Source organism: Symphalangus syndactylus, chromosome 17 (genome assembly GCF_028878055.3).
Source record: "Symphalangus syndactylus isolate Jambi chromosome 17, NHGRI_mSymSyn1-v2.1_pri, whole genome shotgun sequence".
NCBI lineage: Eukaryota > Metazoa > Chordata > Mammalia > Primates > Hylobatidae > Symphalangus > Symphalangus syndactylus.
In genome coordinates this window covers 97,786,775-97,803,409 of record NC_072439.2, presented here as the reverse complement: position 1 = coordinate 97,803,409, position 16,635 = coordinate 97,786,775, and the positions used below count along the sequence as shown (strand labels likewise).

Sequence of the window (16,635 nt, the reverse complement as noted above, 5' to 3'; positions counted from 1 at the left end):
GTGGGGACAGCCACCAGACAGAAAAACACACTGTACATTGATCCTTTTACGACTTTTGTGAAATTGATGGACAGGCAGGCAGGGAGGGGTCCTGGGAGAGAGTCTGGGGCACTCCATCTTGGGGTATCTCTTTCGCTTTCGTCCTTAGCGGGCGAAGCTTTGGCCTGCACTGGGGTGGGGGAAGAAGGTGATGTGGATTATGAAGCAAGGTTGGGGTGGAGCAACTGAGGGCTTCCAGCATGGGTGACCGGGCTGATTAGGACTGGATCCAGCTGCCCCTACTGCTCCACCGCCTGCCCAGCACTTAACCTCCACACTCTGTGCCCTCTGATGGTTGGGAGAAGCCTGTGCCCAGCCCTTCAGCCACCAGAAGAAAATCAGGAATGGAATTCCTGGTTTTGAAGACACAAAAAGAGAGACTTTAAATAGAGTTTAATTTGAAGTAAACCAGAGTTTTGTGTGCAGAAGCATTTTGCTTAACTTAGGGCCATCACCGCATTATGAACTCTTTTGTGTGTGTGTGTGTGTGTGTGTGTGTATGCACGCACGCGTGCACAGGCTAGTGTCCTTCTGTGGGTGTGTCTGCGTGAGGACCCATCCATGCATGTTTGATCTTTATGGCCTCCCCCTGTGCACCTGTGCCTATGGGTCTTGTCTTGATTCCCAGTATTCATTCTCCTTGAAGAATCCTGACAGCCTGCAGTCACCTTCCCTTTTCCAGTCTCCCAAAAGCAATGGCGCCTTAAGTGTGCGGTGAGGATGAGGTGGGTCTTGAGGTAGCCTAGGCCACAGCTGCCCCTTCAAGGCAAGGCCTCAGCTAAGTCCAGGAAATAGGAGAACCTGGCCCTGGAGCAACCCCAGAAGCGCAGGACCACGAACGTCCCAACCGCCAGCAGCAAGAGGCCGCCTAGGGCCCCAAAGAAGATGCCGAAGAACGCGTCGAGTTTCATGCTCAGGTGCTCACAGTGTTCGCCCCAGGCCGTGTAGATGGAGAAGGACACACAGCTGGGGACCAAGAGAGAGCGACAGGTGGTCAGAGGCGGGAGCTCAGCCTCCCAGCCCCTCCTCTTCTGCTGGGGAAGAGGAGGTTCTGTAGGAGAGGCTGGGCTCACCCCACTCTCCAGAGAGACTGAGTCAGCCCTGAGGCCGTGCTGAAGTGAGACCACTGGGCAAAGGAGGCAGGTGTGGGCTTTAGAAACATGGGCCTGGGCCGGCGCGGGGGCTCAGCCTGTAATCCCAGCACATTGAGAGGCTGAGGTGGGCGGATCACTTGAGGTCAGGGGTTCGAGACCAGACTGGCCAACATGGTGAAACCCCCATCTCTACTAAAAATACAAAATTAGCCAGGCATGGTGGTGCGCACCTGTAGTCCCAGCTACTCAGGAGGCTGAGGCAGAATCGCTTGAACCTGGGAGGTGGAGGTTGCAGTGAGCCGAGATTGCAACACTGCACTCCAGCCTGGGGCACAGAGCAAGACTCCGTCTCAAAAAACAAAACAAAACAAAAAAACAAAAACCTGGTGTGAATTCAGCTGCACGTGCAGTCAGCTGCACCTGTGCAGCAGGGATGCCGGCCACAGCATCCCGGATGCGCAGTCACACCCCCGCCCCAGCCCCGCCCCGCCCACCCCCTCCTTCGGCGGGATCTGGAACTGCAGCTGGCGGAGGGCTCCGGGACCAGGCCTGCCTGGGGCCGCGGCCTCCTGCGCGTTAACCAGCGGAGCCCCGGGGACTGCTGGTGAGGGGAGGAGCAAAGGCGCCTCGCTCGACTGAGGGGCAGGGCTGGCCTAGACACAGGACTGCAGGTTCTTTTCCCACAAGGAGGCAGCAGGGAAGCAGCAGCCAGATCAGGTGGGAGGGTTTGACTCTGGGCCCTGGCGCGGTGGCTCACGCCTGTAATCTCAGCACTTTGGGAGGCCAAGGTGGACGGATCACCTGAGGTCAGGAGTTCGAGACCAGCCTGACCAACATGGTGAAACCCCATCTCTACTAAAAATGCAAAAATCAGCTGGGCGTGGTGGTGCGTGCCTGTAGTCCCAATTACTTGGGAGGCTGAGGCAAGAGAATCGCTTGAACTCGGGAGAAGGACGTGGCAGTGAGCCGAGAACGCACCACTGCACTCCAGCCTGGGCGGCAAATGACACTCCATCTCAAAACATAAAAATATAAAAAATGTTTGGCTTTGGAACCCACGCCCTGCTGCTTAACCTGCTGCATCCCAGGGCAGCTTCCTTGTCATCTCTAAGCTGCAGTTTTCTCATCTTCAAAATGGCTCTAATGCCCCTTGTGGCTCCTTTGGGTCTCGGAGTTTGTAATATAGTGCCTTTATTCTCCACACACAGCAGGCACTCACAACTCTCCTTTCCCACTGTCCCCTCTTCCCTGGTCTCTGATCTCTCTCTTTACAAAGGGAGCCATCCTAATTCCTGGACCCCTTGCAGTGTCTTGCCCAGCTTGGGTTCCCCAGCACTGTCATCCACCTCCTGGCCACAGCCCTATGCACCTGCAGCGGGGCCCACTGGGCAGGTGCTGGCACTGGCCTCCATGGTCACAGTAGCCCCTACTGCACGGGGACACGCAGGTGAAGCCACTCTGGGGGCTGTAGACCAGGTCGTAGCCCTTGTAGCCATCGCATTTGAAGTAAGCCTTCAGCGTGCTCACGTTCACTGTCGGGAAGGACACAGATTAACATAGAAAGCAACTGATGAACACTAAATCAATACCTTTTCAGCCACGAATTCCTTTTCGGGTGTTTATCCTGAGAAATAAGTAAAGAAGTGCACAGATACATATGCCCCTGGACATTCAGATCAGCGTGGTGGATAATAGTAACAACGTTTCAGAAGTGGGGTCTGGTTAAATAAACTACTGCACATCCTTACCAAGGGATGGTGGTTCCTATGGAAAAAGTTTCCTAGGGAAAAAGGTTCCTATGGAAAAAGGTTCCTAGGGAAAAAGGTTCCTATGGAAAAAGTTTCCTATGGAAAATGCTTTCCTGAAGAGCACATGCTTTGAAGGTGGCCAGACCTGGGTGGAAACTGAAACTCTGCTAGTAACTAGATGTGTAATTCAGGGAACACTCTTTCACTCTTTCAGCTTCAGTTTCCTTATCTTTAAAAGGAAATGATCATAATAGCACTTATGCTGCTGTGAGATTTAAATGAGATAATGTGTCCACAGTACTCAGTACACTGCCTGACACACAGTAAGCACTCAAAAAATGGTAATGATTATTGTAACGTATTTTAAAATATGACACTATATTCAAACATACCATTATAATATGTCAAATGGGAATATGGACACAATATATGAGACAACCTGTTCACAATTGTTGAACGAGCAGGTTATCCAACATTAGGAATGATTTGATCCTTCAATAAAAAATCGATGTGTGAAGGTTCCTAGGCATAAAAGAAAGTTCAGAAGGATATGTATGAAATATTGTTGTCTCTCTGGGGGTTAGGATTACAGGGTTTTTTTCCTTTTTTCTTTTTGTTAAGTTTGTGTTTCCTAAAGTTTCTGCAATAAACATACGATGCTTGTATAATAAAAATTATAGGTTTTCCTTAATTGCATAGTCAGGGCTTGCCTCCCTGCGCCTCCTACCCCAACTCCCCAACATAAAACAGTAGTTCTGAGGGATTTCACCCCCTGCTCCGGGAGAGAGCGGGCTTAGCCTGGATTCTGGGAGAAGCTCTTGCTTGGTCCCAGACCCAAGTAAAACAGCAGTTTCTGTTGTGTTTGGGGTGTGGCCACTGCCCTGCCCTATACAGAAAATAGGATGCGTTGTTATTCCTTTGTTTCTCTGACAAGCTTGCCAACTTATTCCTGTTCTGGAAGAAACAGGGGCTGTCAGCACTGAAAGGGGGCTCAGAAATCCCATCTCATTTTCAGATGGGGGTGCTGAGGCCTGGCCTGGGGGAGGTGCTGGGGGGTGTTGAGGCCTGGCCTGGCCTGGGGGAGGTGCTGGGGGGTGTTGAGGCCTGGCCTGGGGAAGGTGCTTGGAGGGTGTTGAGGCCTGGCCTGGGGAAGGTGCTTGGGGGTGTTGAGGCCCGGCCTGGGGGAGGTGCTGGGGGGTGTTGAGGCCCGGCCTGGCCTGGGGGAGGTGCTGGGGGGTGTTGAGGCCTGGTCTGGCCTGGGGAAGGGGCTTGCACAGGGTCACATCATTTCAGGGAGTAGTTGCCTCTGTCCCTGGCCAGTCTCCAGTCTCCAGCTTCATATCCTCCCGCTAGAGGGCAGAGACGATGGGGATGTCGCTGTGTATGTTTAAGTGCAATAGCATTTTAAGAAAACTATTAGCAATTTTATGAAAATAAATTGCTGCTGTTTGAGTAGCAGCCACAGTCAGCAAGGCCCTGGCTGGGTACTTGCTCCGTGAAGCTGTCTGCATGTGACTGCCTTAGCAGCGCTGGCTGCTCCTGCTCCTGAATCTAAAAAGCAGCTGGATAAAATGTTCACGTTTTCACTCAAAACCAAACAGAAAAACTCAGTTAGCTTGTTTGTGTGGGCTGAAGCACCTCTGTTTACCCGCCCCCCGCAGTGACCCCCATACTGTCCCCGGAATGGACGGACTCACGGGCTGACACGTCGCGCACGTCTTCCCTGGAGATGGGCTGGAAGACCACGTCATTCCTGGGCTTCTCACTCCTCCGTGGAACGTGGTATAAGAACGCCTCCACCACCGCGGCCAGCAGCTGGTTGTTCAGGAAGTCGATGACGGGGCCCCGAGGGCGGTACTGGAACTCTGAGATGACCATCCAGTGTTGAATGGGGCTTCCCGAGGCCGGTGCTGGGGAATCGCTGTGTGGGAGGGCGACAGTGAGGGGGCTGGGGGGCTGGGGGTGGGGGATGAGGAAGAGGATCTGGGGGCTCAGGGGGACACAGTCCCACTTACATTTGTTTCACTTGGCTGTTGCGGAGAAAGGCCCGCATGTCCAGGGTTCCCAGTCTGTATGCCACCTAGGCCAGAGGATGGGGGATGGGGGTTGAGGGTGAGGCCCCATCCAGGGGGGAGACCCCCTCCCACCTTGATGGGTGTATTCATCCCTGTTTCCTCCTGGAACGCAAGCCCTAGGACCCCAGCACCTTCCTCACCTGTCTCTGCACCCTCACACTCTAGCCTAGCTCAGTGACTGTCATGGGTCCTTGTTTCATAATGTTTGTTGAGAGTGAAGGGTTTTCCAATCTGTCCCCCTCCTTGGCCTCATATGACGAGTGGGGAATCTGACATGAATGGCCCCTACCTTGCCTCTGATGCATGACTCATGACCTCCTCCCCATATATTGAACATGGGTTGTTTAGACCTAGGAGATGGTCAGGGGCTGGGGCTGTCAAGGTGACTTAGGTGGAGTCTAAACTCAAAGAGTGCATTGTCTGGCGCAGGTGACAAATGTCAACAGATTTTACCGTGTGGAGTGTGGAATGTGGAGTGCTAGGCTTGCAGTGGTAATAATAGCAATCATAATGTTTGAATACTTGTGTGTCAGGCACTGGACTAAATGCTTGACACACGTTATCATTTAAATGGTGATACAGCCTGTTGACTCAGGTGCTGTGATTGTCCCTGTGTTTACAGATGACCTGTTATACGATGTGTCTAGTTAGCACACTGCTCTAGTGAGGGGCAGAGCAGGGATTCTGATTCTGGGTGTGCAGGATTCTAGAGCCCCAACCACTCGGCAGTTGCGCCACTTTGCCTGTGACTGAGGTATGGCATGGCAGCCAAGAAGAGGGAGCTGCCAGTTCCCTCTGAGAAGTCAGGGAAGACTCCCTGGAGGTGAAATGTCCTTTAGTTTCTTTCAGATCATAACCAAGAAGCTTAGAGGTCTCAGCTGGGGTGACTTGGCATCCTGGCCTCTGCTTATGATGAGTCGAGGTTTCTGTCCTGGGCCTTCCTCACTTCCTAATGCCCTGCACCTCCCATGGAGCAAGAGGCTCCGGCCTCCTCTGGCAGTTGAATCCAGATAGATGACAAGACGAAGGCCACACGGTGATGGTTCTGCCCTCGCCTGAACCCGCCAAGCATCCCCTCCCACCCAGAGCACGGCCTGCAGCACTGACCGAGGCGTTGACCTCTGCCATGGAGGCATTTTCCTCTTCACTGAGCAAGAGCTGGATGACTCTTAAGGGAAGTTCTGGAGATGGGAGAAGCAAATGTGTCATCACCCCACGGTTTACCCAGACTTACCCAAAAAGTCTGTCGGGCCAGCCCAGGCCGACTGCTCCATTCCAGTGACAGAAGGTCACTGAAGAAACCGGGAGAAGTGGCCCTCACCCAACATTCCACAGTGACAGAAGGTCACTGAAGAAACCCGGAGAAGTGGCCCTCACCCTAGCGCTCACTCCACTATGCTCCGGACCTCCCCGACGCTCATCTCACTGAGCCAGCTGTGAGGTCTCTGCCTCCGTCCTTCCTCCACAGGCCACACAGGCCCATGGTCCTTGCCATGACAGCTTTCCTCGCCAGCTCCCACAGCCTGCACCTTACACCGTCCCAGAGAAATCTGGAGCTCTGTCCTGTGACCCCAGAGCTTCCTCATCTTCTCCAAAGGTGGGCGGAGTGCGGAGGCAAGAGGGTGGGGCCCGGGAGGAGTGCCGGAGTGAGAGGGCGGGGCCCAGGCGGGGTGTGGGGGTGAGAGGGCGGGGTCTCTGGCGGTACCTAGGTTGACAGTTGGACTGAAGTTGTTCCCAGCCAGGAAGCAGAGGCTGTCGGTGAAGGCCGGGGGACAGATGCACGTGGGCTGGCAGCCCAGAGTCTGGGAGATGTAGCAGTGGCCTTGATTGTAGCAGTAATTCACAGGGCAGGACTGGTTCCGACACAGGAAAGAGCTCCCCAGAGCTGCAGAGTGAGTAGGGAGGTCAGCAGCAGCGCGCTGGGGAGCAGAGGGACAGCCCAGCCCGTGGAAACCCGCTCCGGGACAGGCCTGCTTTCTTTCTTTCCCCCAGTGTTCTGCTTTGGGCCACTCGGAACCCCAAACCATCCTTCCCTGCTTTTCCAGGCGTTTCTCTGCAGGGCAACCCCTTTCCCTGGCCAGGCAGGTATTCTTCCACTTCTGTGGAGGGACTGGAGTGTTTCTCAGACCCTCTGCTTCAGAAAGGACCCCGAAGGCTGGCAGAGGAGGGGCCCCCAGCTGGCTTTCCTCACGCCCTCCCCTCTCACGTCCATCTCCTTTTCTGCCTTTATAAAAGCTGCGGTTCTACCCACTCTGGCCTCGGCTCTGAAGGCACAGTGATCTGTAGATTTTATTTGGGTGCCTTAGGGGGCTTGGTAAAAGCCTCGCTGTGATCTCCCTCATCAGACTCTGGTGGCTCAGAACGGGAGGAACAGATGGCTGGGAAGACTCAAAGGGAAAATCAGGCACCTTTGCTGCCGGATCCCCACCGAGGACCCAGCTTGCCCAGTTCCCTGGAGCTGCTGAAGTCTCCTCCCCTGGCCAAACCATCTTCAGTCTTTTGCCCGGGGTTCCCCCCATCAATGCCTCAGGGATGCTCAGCCCCGTCCCCTCCGCTATGCCTGTACAACCTCTTCTCCTTCAGCCCCACACCATCCACCACCCCCTTTCCAGGCCTGCCTAGATTTCCCATACCTGCCTAGATTGAGCATTCTAAAGATTTGCTGGAAAAAGGAGAGAAATGGTTTGCCTTTGGCTGTCTACACCCTTGAGCTGTCAGCTGCTCCCAGAAGCGCCTCCTCCAGGCCCTGTTCCCAGCTCACCGGCACAGTGCCGCCCATCCCCAGTCAGGTTTGGAGGGCAGGCCTCGCAGCCTTTCCCAGGAACGCAGCGGACACTCGGGAAGCACGGCTCCTCACAGGCATCCTCGGAGCGCTCGCAGTAACGGCCGAAGGTGCCCCCGTCACACTTGCAGCCAGCCACCTGGAGGAGGGTTGCTGATCACGGGCGGCCAGGAGACCAAACTGAGAAAGGCTTCTGGGTGTTTCTGACTCTGACCCCTTTGGCCTGAGAACCCGTGGACCCTGATTCGTGTCTCAGCCCCACCAGCACCTGCTGAGCACCTTCTTGACCAGGCCGTGGGGCTGCAAGGTCCTGCCTAAAGCCGCACGGTAGTCCTGCCCAGTTGGCCTCCCTGGGTCATTGTTTTACCCTGACCCCCTGCCTGGCCCTGCACCGGGATCTCAGCCTCTTCCCTCTCACACTCTAGCTCTTTGCCTGAAATCCTTTCTAGAGTAAGATGGGGGATGCATGAATGATTGAAGCATTAATGAATGAATGAATGTATCCATGTACATATGTGTGTATCCAGGTATGCATGTGTGTATCCATGCATGCATGTATCCACATATGTATCATGTGTGTACGTATCCATGTGTGTATGTATCCATGTGTATGTATCCATATGTGTATGTATCCATGTGTGTATGCATCCATGTGTGTATGTATCCATGTATGTTCTATTGCTTGAAAACTGGATTCCTTATTTATTTTGAGACAGGGTCCCACTGTGTCACCCAGGCTGGAGTGCAATGTCTTGATCTTGGCTCACTGCAAACTCCACCTCCCAGGTTCAAGCCATCCTCCCACCTCAGCTTCCCAAGGAGCTGGGACTACAGGCATGCACCACCATGCCCACTAATTTTTGTATTTTTCTTCTGCTTTTTTTTTTTTTAATGAGACAATCTCATTCTGTTTCCCAGGCTGCAGTGCAGTGTCTCGATCTCGGCTCATTGCAATATCCCCCGCCCAAGTTAAAGCAATTCTTGTGCCTCAGCCTCCCAAATAGTTGAGATTACAGGCATATGCCAACACGCCCAGCTAATTTTTTGATTTTTAGAAGAGACAAGGTCTTGCCATATTGCCCAGGCTGATCTCAAAGTCCTGAGCTCAAGCAATCCACCTGCCTCAGGCTCCTGTGTGGCCTGCAAACTGGATTCCATAGAAGCTGAAATTGACCTCCCTTGTTGACTCCTAGACCAAGAACACAGAGCCTCCCTGCTGAGCACTGTGAGAAAACACAGCAGCCAGAACAACAGCGCAGCAAAGGCTGCGGCGCCCAGGCCTCACCAAGCTCCCTGCACTCCCCTTTCTAACTCCCTTACTGAATCGACTCAGGGAATCTCCCTAAAATGGAACCTTCTAACACTTGCTACTCCCAAGAGTGCATATTTGGGGATCTATGGAATAGTATATTGATTTCAATCTCTCTTTTTCCCATTTGTATTTTATCCTATTCTACCCCCTACCCCAGCAACCATCCCTACCTCTATCCCTTTCAAGTACCCATTCTCTGCTCATGCTTCAGAAGGATGTGTGTCTGTGTGTGTGTGTGCATGTGTGTGTGTCTGTGTGCATGTGCGTGTGTGTGTGCATGTGTGTGTGTGTCTGTGCATGTGTGTGTCTGTGTGTGTGTCTGTGTGCATGTGTGTGTGTCTGTGTGCATGTGTGTGCATGTGTGTGTGTCTGTGTGTGTGCGCGTGTGTGTCTGTGTGCATGTGTGTGTGTCTGTGTGCGTGTGTGTGTCTGTGTGTGCATGTGTGTGTGTCTGTGTGTGTGTGCATGTGTGTGTGTCTGTGTGTGTGTCTGTGTGCATGTGTGTGCATGTGTGTGTGTGTGCATGTGTGTGTGCGCGTGTGTGCATGTGTGTGTGTCTGTGTGCATGTGTGTGTGCATGTGTGTGTGTGCGTGTGTGTGTGCATGTGTGTGTGTCTGTGTGCATGTGTGTGTGTCTGTGTGTGTGTGTCTGTGTGTGTGTGCATGTGTGTGTGTGCATGTGTGTGTGTGTGTCTGTGTGCATGTGTGTGTGTGTGTCTGTGTGTGTGTGTGCATGTGTGTGTGTGTGTGTGTGTAAGTGGTGAGGGAGGTAGTTTTGTGTTGCCAGATAAACACTTTCCTTTCTGGCTCTTCTTTTACAACCAAAAATAAAAATAAAAAAGCAGATAGGACAAGAGTTGTGGAATTAGGCCAAGTATCTTGGCTAGAAACATGCAGAAGTAATTTCTCCAAACTGGAAAAGATGTTTCTTTTAGCTGGAAGGAGATAGTAAAGGAGAAAGCAAAGGGGCTTGGAGGTGTCAAGATAGAGGGACCCACAGCTCTCTTCCCAGCACCGTGATGGCATCCCAGGGAGAAACGGCTGTGGGGTGCTTCTAGGCAGACGGGACTGTAAGCGGCCTCAGAAAAGGTGTCCTCTGTCTGAGCAAGGCACAGAAGCAGCAGAGCCTCTCCCTGGGTCTGAGGGGAAGTGGGGTGGAGCTGTGATGGAAACCTGTGTGGACTCAGGCCCAGGGACCCCATGACCACCTTCCACCCCACACCGCAGGGCCCTCTGCTGGGCTTTGCCGCAGAGCTGTGGAACTGGGAACCACTGGGCACTGTGAGAAAGACTGAGGTGGAAGTTTCCTGCCAACCTGGCAGAAGGGGAGATGGAAGATAAAAATCCAGTTGAACTATAAGCAATAAAGAAAGGTTCTTTCCTCTTTCCTTCCTTCCTTCTTTCTTCCTTTTTCTCCAATAAAGTTAGTTTCTTTCTTTCATTCATTCATTCTTTCTCTCTTTTTCTCCTTTCCTTTACTTTCCTTTCCTTTTTTCATTCCTTCTTTCTTTCCTTTCTTTTCTTTTCTTTCTTTTTGAGATGGAGTCTCGCTCTGTTGCCCAGGCTGGAGTGCAGTGGCGCAATCTTGGCTCACTGTAACCTCCGCCTCCCGGGTTCAAGCGATTCTCCTGCCTCAGCCTCCCGAGTAGCTGGGACTACAGGCACCCACCACCACGCCCAGCTAATATTTGTATTTTTAGTAGAGACGGGGTTTCACCATGTTGGTCAGGATGGTCTCGATCTCCTGACCTTGTGATCCGCCTTCCTCAGCCTCCAAAAGTGCTGAGATTAAAGGCGTGAGCCACTGCACCAGGCCAGAAAGTTCTCTTTCTTCCCACGTGAGTTTATGGCCTGAGACTGGAATCTTCTCTACTCACCTACCACTGCTCCACCCACCTCCCAACACAGACACACCCAGGAGAGGCAGATTTCCTCTCCCCTCGGCACAGACACTCCTCACCCGCCTCCCAGCACTCACCTCCAGGGAGGAGTTGCCCACCCTGCTGGTCTGGTTGTACAAACACTGGCTCTCTGCACTGCAATGGCAGACCACGGTCCTGGGCTGGAGTGCAGATGCCAAGCCAATCTTGGCACGTCTTGCTAGAATCTCCAGAGTGAATGGCTCCAGCGACTTGGGTGTCCACAGCAACGTCCCATTCTCTGCCCGGGGGAAGATGAGAACGTTGAGAGCTGGGAGACTCCTCAGCTCTGTGGTCTGAGGCATCCTCATCTAACACCCTGACTGCTGATACTGGGCTTCCCCCACCCCTCTCAGGCCACCCTCCCCCCTCCCCAGACAAATCTCATTGGTCATTTCCTTTGAGCAAGGCTGGTATCGGGGGTGATCCTAGTCACGCTCCCAGCTGGAAGGAGGTGGCACCAGTCCAACATACTGATTGTAGCGGGGAACGCCACAGAGGGGAAAGCGGTTTCCCCCTGAAGAAACCCCAAAGGCAGCCCTGGCTGGGCTCACACCAGCATGGGACATCCTGGGGGATGGAGGATCAAGGCCAGGGTCCTCCAGACACCTCCCCAGGCTGCGCTGCCGGCCAAACTGGCTTCAGTCTCACAGCAGCCCCATCCTTTGCCCTGGTTTCTCACCCACCCCCCACTTCCTGGACCTTTCCCAGACACCCCCTTCAGACACCAGACTGTAGTGAAACACTGCTACATATCTTCTGATCAAACTTATATTTTTCAAGAAAATAGGAAAGTCTCCTTAAAACAACAGATTGAAAGGAAGTGACAGAGAATAGACGAACGTAATTTCCAGATCATCGTCCTTCAGGGGTGGGGCCCGTGGAGAAGAAAATCTCTCAATGCCATTGTCTCGCACCTGGGAGGACGCACGTGGGGCAAAAGGGTTGCAGGCAAAGCAGTCCCATCTAAGACGCGGAGAGAAAGAACATCAGGCAGAGAGGCAAAGAGAACGCAGAATATGCCCCCTGGGGCTTTGGTTTAGCCAAGAACAGTCACCCGCAGAATTAGTGCTGGCAACGGACGAAAGCGGCATCCCTTGTGCTTGGACCCTTTCGCCCTGATCATGGATGTAGGGCTCGGGGTCTCTAACACCTTTATGGAGAGGGAGCGATGGCACTTTACTGGGTCCTAGCCCAGGAAACCAGGCAAGGAGAGACATGGTTATAGGTAAACATGGTTACCAGACAAAAAGAGCGAGAAAGGTACCAAACAAAAGTATTTTTTATATTCCTTTAAATCTTGTCCTACATTACATCCTTCCTTTAATAGATATAAATATGTTGTAAATTGGTCATTTTAAATGTTGCACTTGATTATTCTAATAATTTGGTGAATGCATAATGACTAAAGATGACTGTATATGATCAGATTGAGATTAAATGATCTTCGCATCTTTTTTTTTTTTGAGACAGAGTCTCGCTCTGTCACCAGGCTGGAGTACAGTGACGCGATCTCAGCTCACTGCAACATCTGCCTCCTGGGTTCAAGGGATTCTCCTGCCTCAGTCTCCTGAAGAGCTGGGATTACAGGCATGCACCACCATGCCCGGCTATTTTTTTGTATTTTTAGTAGAGACGGGGTTTCACCATGTTGGCCAGACTGGTCTCGAACTCCTGATCTCAGATGATCCGCCCGCCTCGGCCTCTCAAAGCTCTGAGATGACAGGCGTGAGCCACCGCGCCCGGCCTTGAATCAGTTCTGTGTGTCCAGAGTCACTGTAGCTATCTGGCCAAACCGCCATAAGCCCGTCACTACTACTTACTGGGGGGCACCTATTTGAGTTATAGGTATCGCTCCTCGGAAATGCCGGTCCTGGATATTCGAATGAAAGATTGACAGCAAGTGTTGCTGGGTACAGCAGTGCAGAATTTCCCAAAGTTTGACTCCGACCTCATCCCCTACCCACCTCCCCACTCTCCTCAGCCAGCCAAATATTCTTACCAAAGAGCTTAAAGTCGGTACAGTTGTCTCTGAGCGTGAAGGTGGCATCCTCTGCATTGCTGGTGTACTGAATCAGCGTGATCTGCCCCTTGTAGGCTTCAACCACACGACTACCATTGATGGAGGGTGGGTACTGATCTGAAACACAAAGAGGGAATGGGAGTTCCCAGGCAGGACAGTCTCCTGCTTTATCAGCCTCCTCTCTTTCTCAACTCTAATATGTGTGAGGCTTTCCCAGGACTGTGACCCATCTCTGGAAGAAGGAATTATTCTGTGTACCTGCTCTCGAGTAACGCACAGCAGACGGGGACTGTACTGCCCACCTAGCCAAATCTTTAGCCTCTTTCTCTCCCCCCACCTCCTCAAAGAGCTCCTTTCAGATTCTTTCCTGAACATGGTGCTATGCTGGGTATGACAAAAAGTGAATTAGAGAGCAGATCTGTTTAGACCATTACAGGGTTGTACCTTTGGCAAAGGGCTGAAAACCTGAAGGGTGCCGGGTGTCTCATGCCTGTAATCCCAGCACTTTGGGAGGCCGAGGCCGGCGGATCACCTGAGGTTGGGAGTTCGAGACCAGCCTGACCAACATGGTGAAACTCTGTCTCTACTAAAAACACAAAATTAGTCAGGCATGGTGGCGGGTGCCTGTAATCTCAGCTACTCAGGAGGCTGAAGCAGGAGAATCGCTTGAACCCAGGAGGCAGGGGTTGTGATGAGCCGAGATTGCACCATTGCACTCCAGCCTGGGCAACAAGAGCGAAACTCCATCAAAAAACAAAACAAAACAAAAAATAAAACAAAACCAAAACATGGAGGATCACATCTAAACGGATATTGCATTTGTCCAGAAATAGAGAGGGAGTGAAACCTCTCCACAGGTCTGTTTCTCGGAGCCCTGCCATTTCCATTTCATAGTTGCTTCACGCATTCATTCAGTCAGTCATTTAACAAATATTTATTGAGCTAAGTGGCTGGCACTGTTCTGGGTGATGATACAGTCATGAATGAATAATAAAAAAGATACCTGTGAAAATTATAAAATATGTTGAGTAATTATAAATGCTAAGGAGAAAAAAGGCAGGGAAGGCAAACAGGAAGTGTGGGTGAATGTGACATTTTGGACAGGGTGGCCAAGAGAGGCCTCGCCAAGGAGGGGACATTGGAATGAAGACATAAAGGAGGTGAGGGGCAAGCGTGTGGCTGTCCGGGGAAGGAAGGGTATTCCAGGCAGGAGAACAGCACGTGTGAAGCCTGGGAGCTGAGCACACCTGGTGTGTCTGAAGAACACAGAAGAGCCTACGGGACTGGAGTGCAGGGAGCTGGGAAGGGTCCAGCACTAGGATGGAGGGGAGGGAGCTGGGAAAGGTCCAGCACTAGGATGGAGGGGAGGGGGCTGGGAAGGGTCCAGCACTAGGATGGAGGGGAGGGGGCTGGGAAGGGTCCAGCACTAGGATGGAGGGGAGGGGGCTGGGAAGGGTCCAGCACTAGGATGGAGGGGAGGGAGCTGGGAAGGGTCCAGCACTAGGATGGAGGGGAGGGAGCTGGGAAAGGTCCAGCACTAGGATGGAGGGGAGGGAGCTGGGAAGGGTCCAGCACTAGGATGGAGGGGAGGGGGCTGGGAAGGGTCCAGCACTAGGATGGAGGGGAGGGGGCTGGGAAGGGTCCAGCACTAGGATGGAGGGGAGGGAGCTGGGAAAGGTCCAGCACTAGGATGGAGGGGAGGGAGCTGGGAAAGGTCCAGCACTAGGATGGAGGGGAGGGGGCTGGGAAGGGTCCAGCACTAGGAGAAGAACTCTGAGAAGCTGAACCAGGCCAAAGGCCACTGCAAGGATGAGAGAGCCAGGGAAGTCACTGAAGGGTTTGAGCAGAGGAATAACAGGAGTGGAAGAATCTGCTCAGTGAATGCAGATATACAGGGTAAAGCAGAGTCAGGCAAGGGCAGCTCCTCATCTGCTCCCGACTCTGAAAAGCCCTCCCGGGGCCTCGGGCCACTTACTGAGGGTGGCATTCACCTGCTCGTAGGTTTTACTGACTGCCCTCGTGTGAAGTCCGATGCTTGCGTTGCGCAGGGCCAGAGTGTCATAGATGCATGAGCTGTCTCCGTCACAGTTGGAGATCAAAGCTTCAGCCCAGGAGCTGTTTTTTTGCAGTTGTGAGTAGAAAACAGGGGTGAAGTTGGAAGGCAGCTGGTCATTCCTCTTGCCAAGGAGGCCTGTGCCATTGATCTGCCCTGTAACACACAGAGCGCGATGGTACCAGGCGTGGCACTCAGCCTTATTCCACCTGTGTCCGCCTCTACCCCTCACTTTATATGGCTGGGGGTGGGGCGGTGGGAGTGCAGGGCCAGAGCGGTTTCCAGCTTCTGAGCCTGCTGCAGTGAGAGAGGACACTCCACGTCCTCCATTCTCTCCTCTAGGTAGAGAAAGGGAGGTGGGCTGGTGGGGGGGGGGGACAGCCCTGGGGGGGCACAGATTCCTCAGACCTTAGGGAGGATGGAGGTCTGCTTCCTACAGGGCCGAGGGGGACGACATAAACATACCGGCTCCCCTCACCTGCCCCTCTGCCCCAGGACCCTGCCCAGACTCACAGGTCATTCCATAGTGGAAAAGCATCTCCTCGGGGCTCCCTGGGGGAATGGTGGAGCCATTGGGCATCCTGAAGTCGTCCTCCGGATTGTTATTCCAGAGCCCTGAAGGACAGAGTGGGAGGTTGGCCACCCTGGGCACACGGCTGTCGCCTTCCTGGGGAGCATCCGGAGGACGCAGTGGGGAGAGGCCAGGGCCTGGCAGCCTCTGCTCTTGCACCTGCTGTCAGGCCTCCAGGGGAGCCGGGAAGATGGGCCCTCACACCCTGCCCGTCTGCCTTCGGGAGGGGCGGGAGGAAACGCAGGCAGTGATGGAGGAGGGCGGGAGGATGTGGGAGGCAAGAGGAAAGGGAGAAAGGATGGCTGTGCCCCCCGCCTCCCCGGAGCCCATCCCTGATGCTCCCTTAGAGCGGGAGGAGGACAGGAAGGGAGCCTCGGGGGAGGCTGGAGAAGCCCCTCGGCTCCCGGCCCGCTCTGTGCCCCGAGGGTTCTGCTCCAAGGAGGCGGAGAAAGGGAGGCCGGGCAGGGCTGCCCGGGCCGCGGGCGTGGGGGTCCGAGCTCCGGCTGGCTCCGAATAGCCCCAGAGGCAGGTCCGAGCCGCCCTCACCCAGGAGCCCCTCCGTGCGGTTCTGGTACTCGGGCGGGAGGCTGGCGGAGGCGTGGAGGATGTTGGAGAGCGCGGTCACCGAGACGGTGGCCCAGCCGTCGAAGCTGGCCGAGACCACAGAGCCGTTGCGGCTCAGGAAGACTCCGGTGGCGTTGAACGTCTCCTGGCCTGGAGCATCGGGAGGCAGCGGAGAGGAAGCCAGGTTGGCACCGCGGCCCCCACCAAATCCGGGCCCTGCCCGGCCGGCACCACCCCTCGCCCACCCCCACTCCCCCTCCCTCCACCTCCCCACCCCCCCTCCCCTCACCTCCCCACCCCCGCTTCCCTCACCTCCTACTCCCCACCCCCCACCCCCCACCCCCCACCCCCCTCCCCTCCCCTCACCTCCCCACCCCCGCTTCCCCCACCTCCCACCCCCCACCCCGCCCCCGGGGCTGAAGCCGGGAGGGATCTGCACTGGAGGTGGAGAAGAG

At 54.2% G+C, this 16,635-nt stretch overlaps 1 protein-coding gene across 50 annotated transcripts in view; it reads right to left on the bottom strand.

Moving 5' to 3' along the window:
- Positions 1 to 417: 417 nt before the first annotated feature.
- Positions 418 to 16,635, bottom strand: part of MUC4 (mucin 4, cell surface associated) — a 57,449-nt gene continuing 41,231 nt past the window's right edge. For all 50 annotated transcript variants that reach the window (XM_063622064.1, XM_063622065.1, XM_063622031.1 and 47 more), the window contains 12 exons: positions 16,163 to 16,330; positions 15,559 to 15,660; positions 14,968 to 15,201; positions 12,972 to 13,109; positions 11,029 to 11,210; positions 7,718 to 7,877; positions 6,662 to 6,841; positions 6,064 to 6,137; positions 4,897 to 4,961; positions 4,579 to 4,802; positions 2,503 to 2,665; positions 418 to 1,005 (listed from right to left, as the gene is read on the bottom strand). In XM_063622064.1, the coding sequence (XP_063478134.1) occupies positions 801 to 1,005; positions 2,503 to 2,665; positions 4,579 to 4,802; positions 4,897 to 4,961; positions 6,064 to 6,137; positions 6,662 to 6,841; positions 7,718 to 7,877; positions 11,029 to 11,210; positions 12,972 to 13,109; positions 14,968 to 15,201; positions 15,559 to 15,660; positions 16,163 to 16,330 (1,895 nt within the window). In that variant the 3' untranslated portion in view covers positions 418 to 800. The remainder of the gene's footprint in view (positions 1,006 to 2,502; positions 2,666 to 4,578; positions 4,803 to 4,896; positions 4,962 to 6,063; positions 6,138 to 6,661; positions 6,842 to 7,717; positions 7,878 to 11,028; positions 11,211 to 12,971; positions 13,110 to 14,967; positions 15,202 to 15,558; positions 15,661 to 16,162; positions 16,331 to 16,635) is intronic.